The sequence below is a fragment of the Motacilla alba genome, chromosome 1 (genome assembly GCF_015832195.1).
Source record: "Motacilla alba alba isolate MOTALB_02 chromosome 1, Motacilla_alba_V1.0_pri, whole genome shotgun sequence".
Taxonomy (NCBI): domain Eukaryota; kingdom Metazoa; phylum Chordata; class Aves; order Passeriformes; family Motacillidae; genus Motacilla; species Motacilla alba.
Window position 1 is genome coordinate 12,769,318 of NC_052016.1, and position 20,303 is coordinate 12,789,620.

The 20,303-nt window shown below is 39.5% G+C and overlaps 1 protein-coding gene across 8 annotated transcripts in view; it reads right to left on the minus strand.

Annotated features, from left to right (window-relative positions):
* POU2F1 (POU class 2 homeobox 1) overlaps positions 1-20,303 on the minus strand; it is a 103,193-nt gene that overhangs the window by 3,105 nt on the left and 79,785 nt on the right. For all 8 annotated transcript variants that reach the window (XM_038126885.1, XM_038126902.1, XM_038126896.1 and 5 more), the window contains 7 exons: positions 13,431-13,525; positions 10,967-11,140; positions 7,124-7,265; positions 4,877-5,022; positions 4,198-4,377; positions 1,332-1,437; positions 567-912 (listed from right to left, as the gene is read on the minus strand). In XM_038126885.1, coding sequence (XP_037982813.1) covers positions 567-912; positions 1,332-1,437; positions 4,198-4,377; positions 4,877-5,022; positions 7,124-7,265; positions 10,967-11,140; positions 13,431-13,525 — 1,189 coding nt within the window. The remainder of the gene's footprint in view (positions 1-566; positions 913-1,331; positions 1,438-4,197; positions 4,378-4,876; positions 5,023-7,123; positions 7,266-10,966; positions 11,141-13,430; positions 13,526-20,303) is intronic.

Below are 20,303 nucleotides of genomic sequence, written 5' to 3' on the forward strand. Positions count from 1 at the left end.
ACAAGCACCGTAAATGCATGACTTGCATTGACTGTCGGTGTAAAATAATCTTGTAAAGTATTTGGGGAAAACTGTTAATTGTTAGAGAACTATCATACTCTCCCAAATACAGATAAGAAATATATAAATCAAGAGGAATTAAAGAAACATCTGTCTGAGCAACATTTCTAAAATGATAACTTCAACAATACATCATTTTGCATTTTTGAGAACTTCTTGCTCATGATGGAGAAATGAATACAGAGGTGTGAAGTGGGCCTAGGCTATCTCTCCATTTTACAATTAATAGGACAGATTCTATGGTTCAGTGGTAAGTTGCAGTTTTTAAGTCAAACTCTGCAGTGGGATGAATGATTTATCAAAAAACATCACTGCAACACAGCTTTTTCACCTTTAAAATGAACACAGTATTTGTGTACTGTGATGGGAATGGTCCATTGCCATCTATGAGTAAACCTTCAGAAACTGAGATAAATGACAGTGATACATAAAAGCAATTTATCCCAAGAATTTTCCTTCACTCCCCTGTCACCTCACCTAAAAGGGTGCGCAAAATGGATCCTTACCCAGCTGCAAACTGCGAGGATGCCATCAAGCCTGGGTTCAGTCCTGCTGCAGCAGCCATGGCAGCAAGACTTGCATTTGCAGGCAACTGTGCAGCTCCTTGTAACGCGGCCGCTGCCGCCGTTTGCAACCCTGATGCCGTTACCATCACCTGGCTGGTCCCGAGAGGGGAGGACAAGGGAGTGGAGGTTGTCTGTGTTGTGCTGGTCTCACTGGCACTGGAGGCCTCGGAAGTGGAGGCTGAGGCAGAAGGGGAAGGGCTCGGGGAGGGTGATGTCACTGCTGAAGAAGCTGGAGGTGCTGTTGAAATCACTGTTGCCGTGTTGTTGGAGGTGGTTTCTGTTGTGCCTGGAAGAATGGTTCTGGTCAGATCAGTACAGAACACGGATACCAGACAACAGAAACCCCTGCCCACCTGATCTCAACTGCACGTCCAGCTGAAAGGGGCACAAGAACACATTTCTGTAGTACGAAGAAGCACCGAGAGGTCAAATGAAAAAATGAAATTACACTTCCCAATGGGGGGCTGAGGAGCTCTAGAAGCCAGCAATGAAATATACTATATTTTGTTTCAGCACCACCTGAGATTTTATTCCTGGAAAAGTCAGCTCAGTGGCCACAAAACCTGAAGCTTCCTAGTGCAGCAACAAGGAATGATGGCAAGAATGTCCTGGGATACCAGTGACAGATAGCGAATGACTCTTTTAAGAATTCAAAAGGCACAAACAGTAGGGGTTGATGTGGTGGCAGCAGAGATCAGCCCTTACCTGTGACTGACAGACTGGTGACAGCAGGACTGGCCAGAGGGAGCACGGGGTTGACAGTCAGGGTTGTAGCTGCACTGCTAGTCACAAGGCTTGGCGTGGTTGCCACCTGGAGGTCAAAAATGATTAAAACTGCTCAGCTGCTCAAAGACAGAGTTGCACACTAGACCTGGATTTCTTTCTTTCCACCCTCAGCTGAGGAAGTTATCAGTGAAAAACACTGCATATAAACTATTTTTTTTTGTAATTTGGTTACTTTATTACTCAATGAAACAACCATAGCATCTTCTCTAATTACCAGCAATATCTTTATTCCTAATAATTCAGTATTTGAAAGGAGATGCACCCCTATCCATATTGTCTGAAGACTGCAAATTAGCCCTCTCTGCCACCCCACAAAGACAGCGCCTTGTTTTAATAGAGGCACTCTTACAGAAAGAGTTACAAAATATATTATTTTTACTTTTTTTTCTTGTTTAAACATCTTTTCAGCTCCAAATCTCTTTTGCTGATAAAATTATGTAAATGCCCCAGCATTACCAAAGGTATTTAGAGTAGTGTGTTTATATGGAGAAGCAGAATAACATTTCACTTTTATTCAACCAAACTATAAACTTTACTTTGATAGCTTCCTTGTGCCAGAGGAAGGATCTCTGAATTTTAAAACATACAAATGGAATTTTCAATTGTGGATGGCTTATTACAATAAACTGAAGACATTACAGATAAACACCAAAGATTTAAGGCTGGAGAAACTAGCTTATGAGGAAAAATGAAATATAAGGAAAGGACGTTTTATGGACAAGAAATGGTGTCCAACAGTAATATTTGAAGGCTGTTATACATCAGTGAGAGAAATGAATCCTTTAGAATTGCCCAAGAGAACATAGCCAAGGATACAGGCTAAACATTCCTCCTTTCCACTCTCTTACCTTAAGTCTATTATCAGAGAAATATCTCTCATGCCTCTTAGAGGGAGTCAAATGCTTCACACATTTTAAACAAGACTGGGGCAACTGGGACAGATCCGAAAGCTTTCTGCCTATCTCAAATAGTGTATGAAATTAAGAGCAGCTGGATGCACAGTACACCTCCCACTAATGCAGCCCAGCCACCACATCTGTCATCTGTCCAGCAAGCAGTTAAGGCCAAGGTCACCATCCCTATTTCAGGGCAGAGAATGACCTGGAATTAATGCAGCTCACCCCCGTGGTTACAGTGAGTGACTCCAGCCAATGCAAAAGCAGCCTTCCCCTCCAATCCTGCTGCAGAGCCCTCGCCCTCGTGCAGCCAGGCTGCAAGTCACACTGGTTATCTAACCATACTGAAAATTCATCATTGCTCCTCACATGGCTAATTTGCAGTCAAACGACTAAAGTAAGCCCAAGCATCCTATAGACACAATCTCCAGAGCTGACACAAGGAATCAACAAAGCACACAGTCAGTGAAGGCTAGTGGCAGCAAGGTTGGAACATCCATTTGAGTAGCAGCAGTCTTAAGAGAAGCTTAGAATGAGTGAAAACACTAGTGAAACTTCACTGATGAAAGGGAGACTGTGGTTAACACATCAATTTCTTATATACAGTGGCAGATTATAGCAGCAGGAAAATTTCCCTAGGAAAGCTCCTTTAAGTTGGAGTCTGAGGGAACTTGCACAGCTACTAAAACATAAAAAAGCTATCATAAATCTCACTATATTCTGCTTTGGTAGCAAGGCATGCAACCTTGCTTTGCAACTGGGCAAAAAAAAAAACCAAACCAAAACAAAAAACACTAAGTACACTTAACACAGCCCTTCCCCTGAAATGAAAGGTTGCATGCACACACCCTGAGACAAGGATGAGGGGAGAGAGTAACACGTCCCCAGAATTAATGGTTTAATGAAGTACTGGAAGATATTAGCTACTACGGTGATCAGGGTGGAATAAATACTACAAAAGGACAGCTACAGGCTACATAAATTCCACCACATTCCTATTAGCATAGCTACTATGAAATCTAATAGCTACTGTTTCTATTTATGAAAACAGACCTCCATGGACATTGGTAGCAAAGGTGCTGAAGGAACCTTGATGCATATGTTTTGTTACTCTTATTTTCATGAAGTTTGTGTTTACCTGAGGTAAATACAAGTGTGGGAAATTAATTACATGAGTATTAGCTAAACTGTTCTTCTGTTCCATGTCTTTCTTTTCTATAAATAATTTCTGACTAGAGGTAACAACAATGGTATCATTAGATTTGTGTGACCTAAGTCTCCAAATGATACAGAATCAAAGGATGGGTAAGATTGGAAGGGACCACAGTGGGTCTCTTGGTCCAACCTCCCTGCGGGTCAGTCCTAGAGCACATGGCACAGAACTGAATCCAGATGGTTCTTGAGTATCTCCAGTGAGGGAGACTTCACAGCCTCTCTGGGCAACATGTTCCAGTGCATGACACATTTTACTGCTGCTCAGTTACTGACCAGAGCTGCTAAAAGAGGCAGGGGGGGAGAGCTATTAGGTACTTTAAAAAAATTACTATTATTTTATTTTTAAAAAATGGGTAAAAGAAGGAAATTCCAGTTATAAAGTGGAGGTATTAGCTGAAGTAAGTTCAAAGCTACAACCCCAAGTGCAAATTTGGTAGTCAAAATATTTGTTTGTGAGCTGACTAAATAAAACACCCTCACTGAAGGCCTGACTAGTGCCTGATTTGTAAGCATTATCTCTCTTAGACAGCATCCAGGTGGAACACTCAAAATGCCAGTAAAACATAAATACGTGAGAACAAGTCTGCTGTACAAAGAAGGTACAGCTTCCGCAGTGAGCACAGCAGAACTACCTCCACCAAGTGATCTTTGTCAACACAGTTCTTGACTCTTACCAGTGAGGTTGGACAAGGGAAAATTGCTTTGATGGGCGAGCTGCTGGTTCCACCACTGCTGGGTGGGTTGATCCTTTTCTCCTTCTGGCGCCGGTTACAGAACCAAACGCGGATCACCTCCTTCTCCATGTTTAGCTGGTCAGCTATCATGGCGATCTCATCCGAGGTAGGCTTTTGGTTCTGACAAAAGAAAATGGTATTTGAAAAGCTCTGATATTACCTCCTGAAGTTTTGCATCATAGCTTCTTCTCCCGTAGGCAGAAATCTGAACTGGTGATTTAGATCCAGAATCTGGTCAGTGGTACCGTAGAGACAAACCACAGTAGATGCTTCTGCCCTCCATCTAAAAATCTCAAACTATGTGTGCATAGACTATTCCCTTATTTATCTGTCCTTATGAAGGGTAGGATTTAAACCTATCAGTCTGAGTATACTGGAATGCAAAATCACAAAGTCAGTGAAGTGCAAGAACCAGCAAGTTTTTCTGAGGGGGTCTGTGTTTGTTTTTAAAGTGAAAGAGATGCTGATGCATATTTCTTGGCATGGCTTTTGTATTCCCCTTGTTTAGTACTAGCACTTTCCTAAACAGCACAGTAACAGGTTCACTCTAAGACATATAATTGTTAAGTGAAGTTTCTCCATTTTTTCCCAGGCTGAGCAGAGCACCAGGAGCACTGACCTCCAGGAAACTCTTCTCTAAGGCCACACGTATGTTGGTCTCTATGCTGGTGCGTTTCTTCCTCCTACGGTTCAAGCCTTCGATCCCTTGCCCTGGAGAATTCAGGGCACTTGGGCTGGAGAGAGTTGAATCAGATGACAGGTTTTCTGAAAAAGAAGAAAGTAATACAAATCAGGCGATTTCATCTGAATGCAGTGCAGTCTAATGCAAGTGTTCTTCACCTGTGCAAGGTGTGTTAAGACCTGCTCTGCATGTATTCCAAATACAGAGAGGTTTATGAAGATCACATGCATTAATCACTGTATTTACAAATTACAATATATACCTGAAACTAAGAAGCTACAAATAAGCCCAGAGGATGCCCTCTGCTCCTGTATGCTACCACAGTATCCCTTTTATGATACCTATACAGAGTTTGTCTCCCGTATCTCATTCTACTCCCCACTGACTCACTGCAAGCCCCAGTTTAAAGGAAAAAGGAGAACTTGATATCTATGAGCCATAGCTGAAAGTCACAGGCAGTTATGAAAAAAATCTGAGCAGCCTGAAATTTCTTTTACCCACTCTACAAAACACTCGAGGAAGAGAAGTTCATATCCAGCTCCACAGTGTTCAGTCTCTTCTCTCTGGACATCTTAGCAGACACTCAGGGCTACCAACCACTCCACACAGCAAGCAGCTCCCCCTTCTTAACTTCACCAGGGCTCTTAACCCCTAATCCTGTCTTTCTGCCTTCACAGAGGAGCAAAGAGAGAACATTTAACCCCACTTTGCAGCAGGAAGAGCAATCTAACCAAATGGTAATTTTCAGCAGGGAATTTAAACAAAATTATTAATTGTGGCTGGAGTTCCTTCATTGCACTGGGGTTTGTAGGTGATAAGCAGGTGTCAAAGTTCACAATGCCCACCATTACTCTGATAGATTCAAACGGGCAAGTATCTTCTAGATTTTTTAAAATAGTAATGGCACCTGTAAATATGTGGAAACTCTTCCTGATACTGAAAATTTCACTGAGAACCAGCTGAATTCCATGGCAATAAATTCTGGAACTGTCAGTATGCTTCTGTTGCCTACTTTTAACTAAAACAGAAGCTTCTACAGTCACCTGAATCTTTTTTCCAAACGTTTTCATGGAACTGAGTCAAAGACAATGGCCTGCAGGATGTGAAGAACCACGACACTGTTCACTCAGCTTTACAGAGACAAGTATTTCTTCAGGCTAGCAGGAAAAATAATCTCTATGACACTCCTTGCAGCACGGGATCCATCCAATGTTGCTGGAAGGTTTGGGGACCGCTGTCCTGTGGACTTGAGCACTCAGTTTGGAGGTATTTATGTTTTCTATCACACACCTCCAACACCTAATGATAACTCGTGCCAGCACAACAGAATGACACTTCCTTTTCTCAATGCAGGACAAGTTTTCAACACCGCATGAAATTACTTTCGAAATTTCAGGGAACGCTATAGATGCCAGCATAAAGCTCTCTCCATTTTGGTAAAAATAGAAAGGCACACACCATCCCTGCCATCTGTTTAACATATCCATCAGTTTTATACTATGTACAATTGCATACTTGGAAGAAAAAACTGGCTGACAGCACTCTCAAACACTTTCTCTCCTAACACCTAGCACCACCACACAAGCTCCTTTTGCTGGTGGGAAATAAAAAAAAAAAAAAAAAAGAACACTACCAACACTGGCATAGTGAATAACTTGTATCCCAGAAAAAAAACTAATATGGGAGGGAAAAAGCAAAACCTAACCCACAAAAAACTCTTCCTATGGGGAAAAATATTATTTATCTGATCCACTGGAGAGAGATAAAAGGAATGCACACAGGGGTATGGAAGGAGATGGATGCAATAAGCTCTGCCTACTGAAACAACAAAACATGCAACCCTCTCTCTACTACACATCTGAAAAAGAAAGCTAGAAGAGGATTAGAAGTTATATGCATTGACACACACGAAGGAGGAAAACCATGACACATATTGTACCTCATCCCATGCAACGGTTCAGCTGTCTAGAAAACACATTTCTGATAGCTCATACTGGAACTATTTTGGATGCATACAGGCACATGGAAAGGGAATTATGGACCCTTATTTCTACACCCTCATTTGTCCCATGGGCAGCTACAAAGGCTGGTAGCTTCATAAAACCGTAAGGGCACAAACGAAGCAGCTTTTCAGAATCCTACTGATTTTGGTAAGCTGGTGAAGAAACACACAGACTCATTCACCTGCATCATTGAGCCACTTTTCCAGAAGTGGCTTTAACTTGCACATGTTCTTAAAGCTGAGGTTCAAGGCTTCAAAGCGAGAGATGGTAGTTTGGCTGAAGTCATTTCCATAGAGTTTGCCCATAGCGAGCCCAACATCACCCTGGACAAAGAAAGAGAAAAAAGGGATTCACTGACATAGGCACTTCCAAAAGCAAGGAATCCGGTCACATTCTGGTGTTCTCTTAGTGACTCCACTGCTGCGTGGGATTTCAGTTTCACAGAGGCTTTCTCAGCGCTACCAAGATTCATGCTAAAGCAATAATCATAAAGAAATGTCAAACCTCAGTCAGTTAAACCTTGCAACTCTTTCCAGGAAATCCCTGATGCTTTGTCTTCTTAGCATTGAGCAGCACATTCCACTGAATGTTAACTCGTATTTTTTTCTTAGTTTTTTAAAATAAGTAAAGGCCAAGCTCTCTTTAGGAGCAGATTTAAGTTTTTCTGCATATTTCACACCGACAGTTCAAATAAGCAGAAATGCAATGAATTCACTTTCCCAAATTTGTAGAAAATACTCAGGACAAGATGTCTGCAAACACACATCACATTTAAATAGAGGCAGAAATATTCTTATCTGAACTGTTAATATCTTCTGAGGTTCAAACCAAATTTCTCCCCAATAGATACAAATTTTAAAGCAGACAAGAAGCTGAACCATTTCAAGAAATGATTAACTGCAGTCTTGACTATCACTACCCATCTGCCAGAAAGCTATCCAGGAGATTTACAGGCAGATTATAATCTCTTTACATCTGTTATTGCTTTTTAAACTCAGTTTTAGCTACCTATTCTGCTAGCAGACATTCTGCTTATCCTAATATTTATGTATATATTATATAGCTATGAAAGTATACACTTGGAAAGTGATGCTTAAAAAAAAAAAGAAATGAATCCATTCCTGATTGTGGGCATTAAAAACACCACAGTATTTTCATGCTTTGCTTTAAAGCTGGAAGGTCCTGCCCTTTGGAAAAAAAAACCACTTATATTTCAAGTATACTATATGGTCTAAAGCATCTTTATTTAGATTTTTATTTTTTTAAGCACAAAACGAAGTGCGAGAAGTGTGGAAGAAGAGGCTGAAAAGCTGGAGCACAGTTAGTGGAGTTTAATTGCAAATGGGTTAGTTGGACTGGGCATAAAGCTCGCTTTTCTCTGAGGTCAGCTCCACAACCACAGCTGGGTATGAGTACACTGACAGCATGCAGAGTGGCCACACACAAGCCAGGAAGAAAACAACCTTTGGGAAGCTTAGTAAATTGTGCAGGTTGAGCAAAGAAAACAATTTCCTTCCTAGAAAAGGACCAGAACAATTGGTTTGTGTGCCCTTCAATCAGAGGAAACACGTGGGAACTCACATTTATGCCTCTACTCATATGCCAGGATTCTGTGCATTTTAAAACTCATAAATCATTCCAAGAGGAGTAGCGTGGATGCTCTTCTGGGTTTATGAAGAAGAAAACCTGGCTATGTAAACCATTTTAGAGATAAGTTGATTTATGTCTTGGCAGGAAAGAGTTATGAAATTTGCTCCAGTCCCCCAACTAAATTTAATTTTGGATTTATGTTGTTCTTACAAACATTTGCCATCTGATTTAAAATGAATAGTTAACCATTTCTTTGTCAATGCCAAAAGGTGGCAGCATTTCAGCTGTAGGCAAAGGAATTTACATATTGGGATGAGAATTTTGTATATTGGGATGGCCCACAGATAGGAGGAACAGAGTATAAAGGCACTGAATACACATCTGATCTACTCTGTAGGTTGACTGAAGCTCTGGTAATGAACTGCAGCTGATTATAAGGTACATCATTGTTGTGTGTACTGGTCTGTTAAGAAGCTCAGATGGTCTAGCAGAGGCAATATCTTTCACAGAATAAAAATAACATTGTCTAAAATGTTCACTCACGTCTCATGAATCTGTACTGAGCAATTAGTCCCAGGCCTGCAATGATGCTAAGGTGCAGTTTGCTCATTGTGTCCCTGTGTGTCAAACATGGAGGTATTTTTAAGGAAAACAAACAAAGGGATTTAAATGCATCACCCACATTTCAGGGTGGGAGAAGAAGCAGAACTGCTGAAATTCAAAACCTGTTTTATTGTTCACACGACAGAATGTAGTAAGTGATTAGTTTGCAATGCAAACTAAATCTTACAATTATTTTTGAAAGGCAGGGGTGGGGTGAGTCTGAAAAAGCTTACAGTACTGCTGGAAATAAATTTCTTTTATCCTCTGAAAGGCAGTCTATTTATCCAGCTATAGGAAACCAAAGTAATCAGGGTCTCTAATTATCATCCAATTATGCAATTAGGTTCAAGTTATTAGAACAGCCCAATTACACACATACAAACTCAGAGCAGGAAAGGAATGACCGAATGCAATTTTATCACATTCTCAAGATTCCCCTTTTTTAATCTGAAAAGCAAATACTGAAATGTAAGCCTGAGCAGTTGTGTTCATTTTTCCTCACCATGAAAATTTATAACCAGGTCAATAAAGAAAGGTTAACACATCGCTTAAAAAGTCTAGTTGAGCTTTTATAATCATCTCACAGCAGGGCAGATTAAACATAATAATGAGAGATCTACATGAACCTCCTCTGTCAGCTATAGGGAAGCTATTGTATTTTACCCTATTCTGTGCTGCTCTATTCGAGCTTTTGTGTGTGTCCATCACTTGTATTTCTGTGCCTCCCTCTAGTGGAAAGAAGGGAGGGAAGGAAACACACATGCCAGCAAAATGCACTTCATTTGACTAAGAACATTCTGTTCTTGACTTATAATTAAGATGCTGCCAGGAACTCTCATTATGAACTTTGATTTTTCAATTTAGGACTTTGCCAGAAAAATAAATCTGACTTCAGCACATACTTTCAGCTAGAGTACATTTACTTATTCTATTCCATCACATATGTTGGACTGACTGCTCTGAGCTTGGACTTTTTAATACTTTGATTTTTGCATGCTCTTTCTTCTAGTAAAATCATGCTTATGCTTAACCACAGACTACTGCCAAAACTAATTGTTTACCTGGGGAGATATTTAAATTTTGCAGGAGGAAAAAAAACAATTTTGATATTAATAAGAAAGGACTCTTGGAACCAAGTTCCTTTCAACAGAATAATGGAACATATAAATGCACTTTGTACTTTTAATTGTGGTCTTTATTCAACCACCTTCACTATGTTCAAGATTATTTTTCTTCTCCTCTATGGGTATATCTGAGCTTTTAAACAAACCAAAACAAACCACAACTCCAGTTCACCCTTGTAAGGAGAAAACTTCAAAGGTGACAGTCTTTTCAGGTTTTGTTTAGGAACCTTAGCAAAAGCATTAAATACAGAAATCATTGATGTTTAATAGGAAAATACACTTGAGAGATAAAAACCCTTTGACATCCAAAGCAACTGCACAGATGTGATATACTTTTTAAACACACAGAGCAGTTAATTGTACTGTATGATTTTTGGAACTTTGTACTTCTGAAGGCAGCTTTAAAGTGCTTTGTCCCATTCATGTCACATCCCATGGAATGAATAGTGCACATGCAATGACATCTGGAGCTGGTAAATGCACGTTTTCCCCTGCTGGGAAAATGGCTATGCTTTAAAACCAACAGGGAAGTAAGATGGATGTATGGCTTTTTCTGTTATTTCTTAGAAATCCCCCACATAAAGGCCAGAGCATAACCCTATTTAAGCAGGTTCTCCTAGGAAATGATGGAATTGTAGTCTCCCCCCAGACTTGAAAGATGAGACCTCAGGTTCCACACTGGCAGGCACTAAGGTACGCAGTCTCACCTGAGTGAATCCAAGTTTGATCCGTCTTTGTTTGAAAGTCTTGGCAAACTGCTCAAGCTCCTCAAGGTCACTGGGCTCCTCCAAGCTGGGAGTGTCGATTCGCTTTGGTGTTGACTGGCTCTGTGGAAGTGGCTGAATGGGGGTCGCTGCTATTGTGCGTGTTGGGGTTGCTGGCTATTGAGACAGCAAGGAAAGGATGAAAATCAGATTTAAGAGGATGATCAACAGAAATTAAATTCCTAAAAGGTATGTGATGTTCTTGTGAGAGAGGTCAGTGGATTGGACATTTCCTGAAATCTGGAGGTTCCTCCATTTATTAACATTCCTCTCCAGAACAAGCAAACACAATCCAGAAAACTACAATAGTATGACAGGTTTCTAATGGTTCTGTCGTAACCAGTTAAAGAAAAGTAAGAGATGTTCAATGGTAACCAACAACTTTCACTTGCTGCAGAAAGAAAGACTTTTACTTGCTGGTCAAAGAAAGGCTGAATACACTCTACTTGATATACTTCTATCACTTATAGACACCTTGGCATTCATCCCTTTTGAAAAAAATTAAAATTGAATCTACTGCTCTTGTGAGGTGGCAGATTGACATCAGCCCAAAAGATACAAATCTCCTATTTAATCCTGGAAGAGTGAGCACATACAGATGCAGCAAACATGGCAAGTTTCCTCTAATGCCATCTCTTGTGACTGACTCAACTGTTCAGGAAGATAAGACTAGATTTACCTCCCACCCTTCCGTCGACAGTTGCAACAATAGAATTAATATACTGGTGCCACAAAAAATTAAGCAAAAGCAATCTGCAGAAAATCATTCATTTTAGGTCACACTTTTCTTCTACATAAAGGGTAATTTTCAAGGAAGTCTGTGGAAGGTTCACTATTCCTGAACATTGGCATACTAAAAGCATTTTGCAATGCAACTACAATAACTATCTGAAAAAAATTAGCATCTTGGGAAATGTTCACAGGTGAAAAAAAAAATTTAGATCTGGTATTGCACAGTTCAGGCTTCAAGTGCAACAAGAACACTGGAAACATATTTTGAGTGCATGGCTCTACCTCCTTAGAAGCCATGATCAGGTGAGATGCAGAGACAAATCATCTGCTCCAGTTAAATTCTAGTCAGTTTAGCTGGGGCTCTTCAGTAAAGGTGATTTCATGCCTCTGTGTCCTACACCCAGTTCTGAAACTCTGGACTCCTTCAGGGCAAACAAGAACAGCCTCAAGTCCAGGCAGCACTAGAGTATTATGCAAAGTCTATGCAAAGGTTCAGAAAAGGCTCTTCTAAAAGAAATGGCCTGCATATAGCTCAATCTTTACATAACTCCTTGTAATTTTTTCCTCCTGGGTTAGTGCAGTGTTTTGCAGTGCACAGCAGATGGTAGAGGGAGGTCAAGATCTATAATTCCATTACTTGAGAAATAATGTAATCATATATGATCTTTCTAGGATTGCAGATACATGTGTCACACTTAAATGTTTTTAATATTTTTTAATTTACATTAATCATAGTGGGTAATTACTGCAATATGCCTTCACTGATTTCACCAACTTTACATAATTTATTCTTCCTTAGTAGTTTCAATATTTTATTTTTAAAATCCAAGAATAATCTTTAGTGTGGAATCATTCTGCAAGCTGAGGTATGAGCTAGAGGTGAGACAAATTCCATTTTCCACATGGTGCATGAAAAATACTAGAGGTGGTATATTAGAAAATGTAGTTTTCTAAGACTCTGATAGACTCAGGCACCTTATTGCAGACTAGAAAATTCCTGTATGTAACCAAGGTTGCAAGAAGATGCTGTGTGATATTACATGGTATTTGAGAAACAGCATGCAGCTATGAAACTAAACTGCACAGTAAAACCCAGAGCCAAGCACAACTAAATTTGCAGGCACATACAACCTTAAAATTGCTTTTCTTATAGTCTGAACACCTAATCACAGAGCTCTAGTATTTTAATATACATCTATCAGAATATTAAAATATTTAATTTCTAACAATCTCTTCAGTTTCACAGATGCTAACTGATACGACTGGCAATGAATGACTTAAGCAGTGATTGCAAAATAACTACACTAAAATAAAGACAGACCACTGCAATCTTCAGAAAGAGGCTTGTCAGTGAAGCCCTTTTGGAGCTTTTGAGGGAGCTCATACCTTGCTCCTCTGAATTTTCAAGAAAACCTTATAGGAAATCAAACGATGCTCTAGTGCCATTAACTCAAGGTATCAATCATGAAAATTTCCAGCTAAAAACCCACTTTAGAATGTTAAACCCTGGAAAGAGGCACATTGGGGTGGGAGCTACAAACCTGAACTATCTAGAAAGACAAAGGCACTGTTATAGCTGCAACATCTATTCAGGTAACTAATACAAAGGGTCCATTCACTTGCCATAGTTTAAATCCCCTCAAAGCAAGTCATGAGGTGTAGGGAAAAGCCTGACCTGCGAGGCAAGGGTGATGCTTGGCTGAGACTGCAGGAGGTTGGCTTGGCTTTGCTGAGGTAGTTGCGTTAAGAGATTCTGCGCTTGCAGGAGACCTGGAGAGAGAAAAGTGAGTGTTGGGTTTGTCATTCAAAAACACTAAAACAAGAAATGAGGTAAAACAAGGCTCTTGCCAAATGATGGAAAGTTAAAAAAAAATAATAGGAGCTTTTGTTTCATCCTTGCACAGATATGTTCAGACTTTGGAGTTTTCAACCCAAAATCCCCTTGCATTTCCTTGAAGTGTAAGTGGTGATGGAAGGGAAAGAGGGAGAAGTGTGTTTAAGTGTCCTCTGCAGAAGGAGGTGGTTATGATCTAGGTCATCCCAGTTCTGTGTGCAGGAATCATTTACTACCCCTTTCAGCATGCAGAATTTGGATACACCTCTTCTGGTAACCAAGAGCTGACCACGAATTGTGGAACCATATAAAATACTGAGCACTAATGAGATCAAATTAAACAACGGGATATAATTAAAATCACAAATTTGGCTTCTTGATCACCCTCCTTTGTCTCCAAACCAGCCTAAGCCAGCTGCCTAACAAAAAGGAAACCTTCTGGCAGACTTAAGTAGACCACACCAGAAGACACAACAAGCCTAGGTAACTCCCTCCTGGGTCAAAGAGAGGAGGAATCTGTTGGAAAAGTAATTGGAATTAAAGTTTAGGTAAGATACTGAACACTGCTCCATTTTAACAAATAGAATAAACACTACAATGAATATAGGAAAACCCTCCTACTATGAAAAAGTGACAACATCAAAGAACAGTTGCAACTGACAGAACCAGTAGGTATAATATGCTGTCAATCTACAAATAAATTCCCTTACAGTCCACTATTTGTACAGTTTATTAAATCTCTGAGAAAGCTGAGATACATGCCTGCATCTCTAAATACTTCAACTAGAAACTATCAATTTTTTTTTTTCATTTCTAATGCAAAAAACATATCCCTTTTTAAGGGACAGAATCTTGATAAAAGTATACCTACAGTTAGTCAAATCCCTCAATTTTACTGTGAAAAATGTTAACTGTTATTTTTTAGGTACCTCCTGGCTATAACTATCAATTTCCACTATAATAATTAAGAACCCAACTAATTAAATTAAGATTTCAATATACCTAGTCCCTAAAACCCGGGGGGAACAACAGATGGATGGACTGCTATGTCACCACCAACTATGTACCACTTAAATTCAACATCATCAGCTGCCTGATCTATCTCTTAGCAGAATAAAGGCAGGGGAAACAGAATTTAGGACTTGATAAATACTGAGCGAGGAACTGGACGTTTTATGCGAGGTTAAGGCCATAAAAGACATGGAAAGAGGGATTACTGTGGTTAGGAAGGAGAAAATGTATCCTCAGTAAGGGATACCCAAGCATAGAAGAATTATCATCTGACAGCAATACTTAATTTTTGTTTAACGAAGAGCTGAATATGTATTTTAAACAATCTTGTTGCTATCAAGATGCTCAGGACCTACAGAATACAGCCAGCTGCTTATGTAACATAATAGCACACCACAGACAGCGATGTAAGTTTGCTTTGCACCACATAATCAACATGTTCCAGCTGTGTTTTTTAAAAGCCACAGTGAGGGAACAGATCTGCTCAAGGAACTTCCAAGACAGCCACCTACTACAGCTACACACTGCCTTTTACAATGCAAATATTTGTTCACTTGAAAGACGATTTTAGCTGCCCAAATCTAAATATTAATTAGTAAACAGTCACCTCTAAGTGCAGAGTTTTTTACCTTAATTCAGTAATAGTGAATTTTAAACTGACAGCATGAAAGAGAAAGGGGCAAAGCCATCACACTGTCACTACAGAGGGGCTGTAAACAAACAAATGAAACCAGGCAGCCAACAGTGATGACATTTGAGTTCTAGTCCACTGGTAACACCATCGATTACAAGTTACTGACTTGTCTTATGACGGCAATCAGAGTAATTAGGACTGGCCTCTTGTGACTTTCTGTCCCCAGACAAATCCCAGAGGATGTTTTTCTGGCATTAACAGTTTTGCTGAAGAGCACAAGATGACTACACTCTTCCTAATTTCATTCTCACTCACATGGTCTGAAGTAATTATAATGGAATTATCAGTATAAAATCATCTCAACACGTTAAATCTACTCTGTTTTTACATAATTTTATCCTGTGCAAGAGGTGCTGACACAAGGTGTCACAGGCAGAAACTGGAGACAGAACAAGTCAATTCAACCTGCAGCTGACTGAAGGGGATGGGGAAAGCAGCTGGACCATTTTGGAAAGGTGTCTCTCCCCCTGATCACAGCCTTTTCAGGCAGTTGCCATGCACACACTTTGGGCACTCCTTGGCTCTCATGGGTGGGCAGCTGCAGTTGTGCTCTTTTAAGACATGGCTTGAACCAGTCTGAGCTTCTCCTTCATTACTTTTCTGAGAAGAAATCACTAAGGTCCAAAATAACTTCAGTGACTGAACTTACAGATCACATAGCACTGCCTTTTCTAAGTAAACACACACCTTTTAGGCACTCGCTGAGATCCTGGCATTTTAAACACTGCTGTTTCCTAAACACTCATACTGCCACCAATACTGCTTAACATCTTTATTACCAAGAAGACTGATGGGACAAAATATATTCTCAGCAGGTCTGTGGACAATACCAAAGATGGGGAAGTGGTCAACAGTCCAGAAACCAGGGTCTAGACTAGCTGGACAAACTAAACCTCACGAAGATCAATGCAGGAAAATACAATGTTCTGCATGGGGGCTGCAATAACCCTGTGCAGCAATAAAGGGTGGGCACTGGCTGGCTGGAATGCAGTCCCACAGGAAAAAGTCCTGGAGTTCCTGGAGGACAATCTGATGAACATGAACTGGTAGCGTGCCCTTTCAAGACAGCCAACCACATCCTGGGCTGTACTCACAGGAGTGCAGCCAGCAGGTCAGGGGTTGTGCTTCTCCCCTCTCACTTGGCATTTGTGACACCAGCTGGAGTTCTGCTGTCAGCCTTGGGCTTCCCAGTACAAGGCACAAGGCCATCCTGGATTTTGTACATCCAAGGCCCACCAGGGTGGCTAACAGGCTGGAACAGGTAAGGGAGCTTTTTCTTTTAGCCCGATGAGAAAGTGAGATCCTACTGCTTTCTTCAAAGATAGAAATGGACTCTGCTCGAGGGCACACTGTAATGAGATTCAATGGCTATCAGAACATGGAAAAGTCCAACTAGATACAGGAAAACAATTTAAATTTTTTTTTACCATGACAGCAGTCAACTCTTGGGGCAGGTACTTGAGAATGTTGCAGAAGCTCTATTCTTGGACATGTTCAATTCAACTGGCTGAGGTGCTGAATAGCTGCTGTAATTGGATCTGTTTTTATAATTCTACCTGGTCTCCAGAGATCCCTTCCAACCCACATGATTTTTTTGAACCTATAAAAGCTGCTCTTGTACTTGCATACTTTACATAGGTCATATTCCTAACCCTCTGTCCTGGGTTTTAAGAGTCTAGTGGTATTATTGCATTAAATATGGGACACAAATGATCTATGGGGCACTCTAACAGAATGACTGCATGGAGCCAGGTAAGGATCTATGCAGCAGTATGATTGATAGTTTAGAGTTTTTTGGGTTTTTTTTATAGCTATAGTAAATAGATCTACTGTCATTCAGGATTTTTCCTGTAATGTCTAAGAGTAGCATGAATAATGGTCCAAGCCAAAAAACTCTTCCTGCCAGCCAAGAGTCCCTTAGGACTGCTCTGGTGTTCAGTTCCATCGAAAATTAAACAAAAGATAAAACAAACATTCAAGCACAGACTTTTTCAGCATAATTTAAAAAAAGTTGGCCCAGAAGCATAATGCATAATTCATCCCAAACTGATCTCCCAAAAGAGTGAATTTTTTCATGTAAGAACTTGACTGCTTTATCTCTGCCAAAGCTGTTCATCCTCTCACTGGAAGTTAGCTTGCAAGACAAAGCCATGACAAGGACTTCCACATGAGTGACGTCTCAAAGTCTGTATAACATGTACGAAAAAAGAAAACAGGATAGGATTTGGCCCAGGCAACTTTATAATAAAAAAAATCAAAAAGGCAGTCTTTAATAATAAATAGCAATAACTAGAGACTAGGTAGATCCAGTTTCAATGTTTATAGTTAATTAGTAGCTTGTCTTCCACATTTTCCTTTCTGGATATTTTCTTTGTAAGTACTATTTCTAAATCTCACTGTGATACAGTGTTTGCTTTGATCTCAACAACTCCTGTTTGCAAGATTAATTTATATTAAACACAGCACCATTTCCCCCTCCATTCAGATTTTTACTGATACGATTTGTATTAGCAATATCTTACAACTAAAAAGGTGAACAGTCATCTGATGAGGGTAATATTTTTAAGAAGCAGCTCTAATTGCAGTAAGGGATGTTAAATTGATTATTTTAGAGACAACTCTATTAGATACAAGAACAGATACAAGAGATATAAAGGTATTACAAGGTGCTACATTCCTGCTGGTGACTTTAACAATAATATGAACAACAGTTGCACTGAATAAGAATATGTTCCAAATTTCTATTTCCATTCAATCTTTTCCATATCTGCTGAGGCTTGAAACAATTCTTTCAGTTATGATGTTATCAATTACCAGCCATGAAAAATGGGAACTTAAAAATTTGTTTCATATAAGCCCCTAAATAGCCAGAAATCGTGTAGAAAAGGAAGGCAACTACATTAGACATATGGCAGTGGATTTATGGGGAAAATTTCCTATCTGCTGCTGGGAGCTATAATGTGTGTGTTGAAGAAAGACAGTAGAATAACATACTGATTATTGATTAATATTTTAGGTATAGAATTTCGTAAGTTTTTTTGGAAGTTAGATCTCGGCTCATGATGTTCAATCCCTTCAAGGATCTAAATACAATTGCTGATAACTGCATTTCTCTGTCCTCCTTTGCCTCTTCAAGTAAAACATTTTTCTTCACCAAATGTTTACACCTTCTATAATCTTGTTTAATACACTATGCTTCACTTATTTCCCTCAAAACTCTTCTTGTTTAAAAACAGTGTTTCTCATCTACATGACTACATGGCATACACAAAATATGTAGCATAGTCTGTAAAGCAAGAAATTTCTTCCAGAATACACAATCTACCCACAAATCTGAATTTTTATGTTCGTTATTAAATGTGTACATATATAAAGCTCCATGCAATACCAATGAAGCATGAAAAAAAACCAACAACAATGCCATTGGTTTTGAAGAAAACTCTACGCTAGTTTCTTTATAGTATTTATTATTTTATGAAGTTGACTAATGGAGCAGTAGGACATGAACAACATGGAAAAGTCAGATGCAACAGCAAATAACAAAATAAAAATACACACTTTCTCAATCTTTCTCATAAATAATAATGTACTGTTTGAGATCTTCTAACAATAACCATGAAACACTGCAAAAAAACCGCATCAAAAAGTGATATAAGGGGTATTATGACATACATGTTGCTTTATCATTGAGTGCTCATAAAGAAAATGAGATCTATTCAAGCATTTCAGTTTGGAAGGATGTCACACACTAATGGCCTATGGTCAGAATTCAGCATATAAATCTTCCAACATTTTTGAGCTATTCAGTTGTCCAGGCTGCACATTACCAGTAAAACATGATGTCTCTACCTACACTGCGTCACCGATGACAGCAATATGCAGGTCTTAAATTGTAGTGAAGAAATGATTTTTCAGAGATGGCCTCTGGAAAAGGCACTAAGAAAATCTCATCTAGTACTTATTCTACTTCAGAAGATTTTAAGCAAACAAGAAAGCCTTCCCTTCTATAATTCAAACAACTCATTTTGGGGGATGAATACAATGTGCTTCTCTTAGTTTTCCTTTCTGTAAAGCATCTTCAAAGGTATTTTATAAAACCAGCAGAATTTAGCTGAAAAAAAAATGTAGGCAGACATCAATACCATTGAGTTTTTCAAAACAATGTTTTTATGCTTGCTGTTTTCTTAAAAGAATTTATTAAAAAAGAAAACTCAAGCACATATTTTGAAGAATTCTTGAACTAAATGTTAGTGGTTTGATTTCTTCTAGTACAGTATGTTAAGTTTACAAGTTCTGCTTCATTTTAAGAAAGCAGTACATCACTAAATGCTTTGATGCATAGCCTTTCACCATTTTCTTCCAGTGCTGGTATAAAATCTCTCCTAAATCAAGTCCTATTAAAAGGAAGGTAATTTTGACTAACCCTGTATTCAAATGTGAGAGCATTCAGACAGTAAGAGCCCTTCAGCATAATGGAAAGCCAGTTCCATCCAAGTCATAGTATGTAAGAAGGAATGATGCATGAAAACATTGAAAGGAACGGAAAAAAATGAGGTGCAGAGAGCTGCTTTATAGGACAGTCAGGCTCTGCAGGACTCTTCAAGCATAACAGGATTTGCCTTCTGAGCAAGAATCTTTGGATTACCAGACCTGAACAACTGAGTAGAGCTCATGTAGAAGAGAAAGGGGGGGAAAAAAGGCCATTGGAGTATATCAGCATAAGAAGCCATGGCTAAATGCAGTTTTCCCTGGGCATCAACAAATGGGGTGCAATCAGCACTGTGATGCATTGCAGCCTGAACACATCAGTCCTCAGAACAAAGCTACTGTACAACAACTTAACTGCTATGACACAGCACCACCTACCACTGCCTTGTCTGTCTCTGGCAGGTAAGTCATACCCAGTGCATTGCCAAAATATTATTATAAGAGTTGTTACACAAATCCAGCCTTCCAGCTCTTTTCCCAAGGTGTTAATTATTAGTTCAGTTAATGACAAAATTTATTGT